This window comes from Macrobrachium nipponense, chromosome 45 (assembly GCF_015104395.2).
Source record: "Macrobrachium nipponense isolate FS-2020 chromosome 45, ASM1510439v2, whole genome shotgun sequence".
Taxonomy (NCBI): domain Eukaryota; kingdom Metazoa; phylum Arthropoda; class Malacostraca; order Decapoda; family Palaemonidae; genus Macrobrachium; species Macrobrachium nipponense.
In genome coordinates, this window is record NC_061105.1 from 17,621,994 (window position 1) to 17,627,900 (window position 5,907).

At 29.6% G+C, this 5,907-nt stretch overlaps 1 protein-coding gene across 1 annotated transcript in view; it reads right to left on the reverse strand.

Moving 5' to 3' along the window:
* LOC135214402 (protein unzipped-like) overlaps positions 1-5,634 on the reverse strand; it is a 135,986-nt gene extending 130,352 nt beyond the window's left edge. Inside the window, exon 1 of the mRNA XM_064248670.1 lies at positions 5,208-5,634. Coding sequence (XP_064104740.1) covers positions 5,208-5,251 — 44 coding nt within the window. The 5' untranslated portion in view covers positions 5,252-5,634. The remainder of the gene's footprint in view (positions 1-5,207) is intronic.
* Positions 5,635-5,907: the final 273 nt, after the last annotated feature.

Genomic DNA, 5,907 nt, shown 5'->3' on the forward strand with positions numbered 1-5,907 from the left:
AATAAGGGAAAAACTGCCCCGTGTTTTTTCCTCTGTCTTGTGTTTAGAGAAAAGATTTCTCCACCTCCCACCCCCTCCCCCCCGGGGGGTGGGGGGAGGGGAATCATCAGATAACAGAATCAGTGTTTTTGTCGAACCAGTCAGGCAATGTTGTTGAATCTTCTCTCTCTCTCTCTCTCTCTCTCTCTCTCTCTCTCTCTCTCTCTCTCTCTCTCAGTTCTGTATTGTTTAGACTCAGGTAATTGTATTCTGTTGGAGCTAATGGTCTCTCTCTCTCTCTCTCTCTCTCTCTCTCTCTCTCTCTCTCTCTCGTGTGTCACTTTTATCATTCGCTGTCCATTCACTGTCTGAGAAAAAAAGGTTTTTTTACCTTTTTTTTACGACGGCCCTTCTGTGAAAGAGAATTTTTGACTTAGAAAAACTTGTGATTTTAGAATTTTGACATTTTTTTCGTCAACATTCCGTTCTTGGAAAAATATATATATATGTTTTTGGGTCTTTCCTTTTTTACTTTATCTTTTATTTAAGGTTTTATCTTAGTTAAATTGGCGAAAAGTGCTATTGCTTGTACTATATCTGTGGCGACTTTTATTTTATAAAATAATTATTACTTTAGGGTTTTTTTAGAGGTAAATTTAGCTTAATTTACCATCGAATACTAATGAATGAAAATATTTTACTTCTTTTGTCTTTTTTATCTGACTGTATATTTTACAGTTTAATTAAAATCATGCTGGCTTATGGATACCAACGCTTAAATGTATTTATAGCATAAATGTATTTATAAATTAAATGTATTTCTAAATGCATTTTTACCTATATGCTCCATAGCAACTTGAATATATTTATGAATGTGTATATAAATATATGCTCAAATAACCATACAATCTTAACTATATTTTTAGAAATATGACTTTTTCCTAATATGTTTCGCTAGATATTTATATATATATATATATATATATATATATATATTATATATATATATATATATTTATATTTATATTACAGGGTAATTTTTTATAGATGATTCAAAGCCGAAACATATATGAATACCGCCATTTAAGCAGTATTTATAACTATTACTGTAAATAAATTTAGGTTTTTGAATATATATATATACTATATATATATATATTATATATATATATATATATATATATATATATATATATATATATATATATATGCAGATACCCAAAGCTCAACTGAATTTCAAACCGCGTCATTTGATATATATAATTTTTTTAATATTCATTTTTTTTTTTAGTATTTTATTTCCGGAAACCAAAATTGTTTTGTTAGTAGTAGTACGGTCACGCAGTGGAAACTGGTATATATACGATTGAGCGAACCTGTCCTATACGTGTTTGCAAACCGGTTTTTTAAATTTTTGGTTAACTCTGCTGGAAGAGAACTCTCTCTCTCTCTCTCTCTCTCTCTCTCTCTCTCTCTCTCTGTCATCGTCATTCGTTTTGTTTTGTATGTATTCGTTGTTAGAGTTTCATTGCAAAGTAAAGATAGTGTTGGATGCAGCATATATGTGTATACGTATATTATATATATATACATACATGCAAACACACATATTTATACATATATATATATATATGTATGTATGTATATACACTCATATGCATATATATATATATATATATATATATATATATAGTATGTTTATAGTTATGCACATATACATATAAATATACGTATACATATACCTGTACAGTATACGCACAATACGCACGTATAGATTACTCATCCCATTGAGTACCGTTGACGCAGCGAAGCCAACAAAAACAAAATGGCCACCCAGAGGTAACTCAACGGTACCGCTTACTACTGTTGACAGATTTGCAAACAATGCAACGCCATCTTGAATTTCGGTTAGTTTGTGCGTGTGTGTATGTGTGTGTTTGTGCTTTGTATGGGTATTATTCGGTTACTGTAATGGATACGCACATCTTTAACAGCCGTCAAGGAGTGAAGAAGTTTTGGTAGATGTTTAAATGTATGAAAGTATGTGCAGTGTATGTAGTATATATATATATATATATATATAATATATATATATATATAGTATATATATATATATAATATATATAGATGTATAGATACTATATATATGTGTTGTAATATATACGTTATTTATATATTTATATATATACATCGAGCTACAAATGTGATTTAATATCGAATTCGCTCTACCTAGGAATTATTATATTTTCATATATGTTAACCGAAGGGAAATATTTAGCCGATAAGAAATTTGTCGGCTCACGGGCGCGGCCGTCGAACCCTTCGGTTACATATATGAAAATATATTAATTCGAGAAGAGCGAAATTAAATATCAAAGGACAAATTTGTAGCTCGATGTATGTATAAGAATCACGGTAATGTGATATGACATGTATATATATAAATATAAATATATATATATATACATATATATAGATATACTATATACATATATATATATATATATATATATATATATATATATATACATATATGGTTTGTGTTTCAAGTGTCCCCTTGTGTAAATGAATTAAAAGTATTAGAGAGGCAAATAAAATATTGCGTAGTCAAAATTGTCACTTAAACCGAATCTCTCAAAGAAATATTACGCATCACAATTGTGTCGCTATCTATAAGATAGATAAAGTCATAGAATTTCATTAAAAAAAAAATAGAAAAATAAATATTTTATTCTTTCTTATTTCCGTTCATATTTCATTTTTTTCTCTTTCGATTTTTTTCCTAAGTGGAAGTTTGTTATTTGAGAACTTACCTGTGTTTTTTTTTTTATTGCTCTCGTATTTGGGTTGATGTTTTCGTGAATGTTATTCTTTGTGTTATTGTGAAGGTGATTTTTTTCACGTTATTCCCTCATTGTTTATTGAATGTTGTTGTGATTGTTTTTTCATATATATATATATATATATATATAATCTACTACACATTATTAGAGACACTATATATATATATATAAATATATTATATTATATATATGTATAATTTCATTTCATAGTTATACATATGTGTATGTATAGTGGTATAGTTATATTATATATATATATATATATATATATATATATATATATATATATATATATCGAGCTACAATGTCCTTAATACTTAATTCGCTCTACCTCGGAATTAATATATTTTTCATATATGCTTAACCGAAGAAGGGGAATTTTTTCTCGATAATAGATTTGCCTGGACCAGGGCGCGAACCTATGGATCCTTTCAAACCCAGGAACGTCAGTGAAGCTTTTCCTACTACAACCACCGCGAGTGGTGTAGTAGGAAAAGCTTCACTGACGTTCCTGGGTTTGAAAGGATCCAATTAAGGTTCGCGCCCTGGTCCAGCAAATCTATATCGAAGAAAAAATTCCCCTTCGGTTAAGCATATATGAAAATATATTAATTCCGAGGTAGAGCGAATTAGATATGGGGAAACATTGTAGCTCGATATAGTATATGAATCACGAAATGTGATATGACTTATATATATATATATATATATATATATGATATATATATATATATATTATTTGTTTATATACACACACACACATATATATAATATATATATATATGATATATAGATATATATATATATATATATATAATATATATATATATATATATATTAATTGTTTATAGCAGGGAGATTTAGATAGCTTTTTTCAATCCTCCAGAAACACGATCATTTGAGAAGTTGCAGGATAGCTGTAGTATTTTCTTTTCTTTATATAGAAGATAAATCATTTGTGTATTTTTTTCTTTTTCCGTGATTGAAGGAAACCTATATTCGGAAGCGTGAAAGTTTGTAGTTACTTTTTTTTAACAAAAGTTTTTTTTTTCGTTTGAATCAGTTTTTTTTCGAAGCATTTTTTTTTTCTTTTAACAAAAGTTTTTTTCGGTTGAAGCAATTTTTTATCGAGGCAATTTTTTTCGAAACAATATTTTTTCGTTTGAGATATTTTTTAGACCATTTTTTTCGTTTGAAACAGTTTTTTATTTGAGACAATTTTTTTTCAAAAAAAAAAAAAATCGTTTTCTTCGTTTGAAAAATTTTTTAGGCAATTTTTGTTTGTTTGTTAGAGACCAATTTTTTCGTTTGAAACAAATTTCCTTCATATGAGACCTTTTTTTTTTCCTTTGAACCATTTGTTTTTTCTTGAGAATTTTTATTTTTTCGTTCGAGGCAGAAGATAGAAAACCGTTCTATAATTTGTTGAGGTTCTTAAATCTCTCTTTATTTCAAATTTAATATTTATTTAAGACTAAAATTAGAAAATCTTCCGCTTTTTTTCGAACGAAAATTAAAAAAATCTTCTTTTCTCCAAGACTGAATGTATAAAATATATTATATTCCAACTCTCCAAGACTGAATGTATAAAATATATTATATTCCAACTCTCCAAGACTGAATGTATAAAATATGTTATATTCCAAACTGAATATATAAAATATATAATTGTTCCTAACTAGAGTATATATAAAGTATTTTTGTAATGAAGATTCAGTTGATTAAGTATCCCTTTCAAGATACAAGCTATAAAATATCTAATGGTAGTTGGAATACTTTTATTATAATTCGAATTTGAATAGATGATATTTCCCGTGAATCAAGATTAAGATTTTAAAGATTTTCTTGAATATTTTCTTCGACTTGAAAAATTGAAGTTACAACATTTTCAAAATTTTGATTAATGATATTCAAATGATAAAAAGTTTCCCACTGAAGGTATCATAAAATTTCCCAATGAAGTTAGCGTGTGTTCTACTGTAAACTTAAGTTATAAAATTGCCAAACTTTCATCGACTCGAGATTCAAATGATAAAATTCCCCACTTAATTTTATATATTTTTCCCCCTATTCCGGAACCGAAGTTACGACGATTTTATGGCCTCAGTCACGAAGTTATAAAATTTCCCGTTGAAATGAGAACATTATCTTCGATTTGACGTCGAAGTTATGATGCTTCCAACGTGTCCAGATCGAAATTTGATAGCAAATATAAAACCTCCCTCTATCCGGGATAGGTACATACTGGCATTGAATACAACAGATGCCAAAGGCATAGTAGAAATATTGTTTAACCAATAACTGTGAGAGAAGTTCCTTCATATCAAGACTCCTTATCAAACTCCTTAAGCCTTTACCAATTCTTTTTTTTATTCTGTCACCTACCTAAAGACGTTGATTTCCGCTCTATACAACTTCATCATTATCATAATTGTCACGTGCGTCGCCGTCGTCTGAAATATTCCTCGTATCTCCCGAAAGAGACTTTATTTTTTTTTTTTTTTAGAAATTGATACGAGTGACGAATCCTTTAATCCTCCGGTTCGTCAACTTCCAGAACTTTGTAACATCAAACAAACACTTCGGTGGTGGGAATATTCGCAACTACACAAATCACTTCTCAGGGACAACTGCTTTGTTAAATATTCCACGTCATGCGTCTGGTCATTGGGGCAGACGATGATGCTAAAGGGAAGGAAATTGGAGAATTTCTTTTGCGGGGGTTTTTTGGCCGAATCCCAGTGATGCCTTGACAGGGAGAGGAGCGTAACACGTCCGCTCGCTCTGACGCCCAAACAACAACTGACTCGGGGGTTCTACTCAATTCTCACTTGACCTTAGTCAGACCTGTGCGACGCCGGAGTTGAGAGAGAGAGAGAGAGAGAGAGAGATACTTCCTTGGAGTGTGGATGCGCTTGGACGCCAAGATCCATCAGAGTTCAGACGCCCATTCTTCTCTCTCTCTCTCTCTCTCTCTCTCTCTCTCAGAAAATTTGTAGTGTCTAGCTGAAAAATAACTATGATATTATTATTATTATTATTATTATTATTATTATTATTATATTATTATTATTATTATAAAACT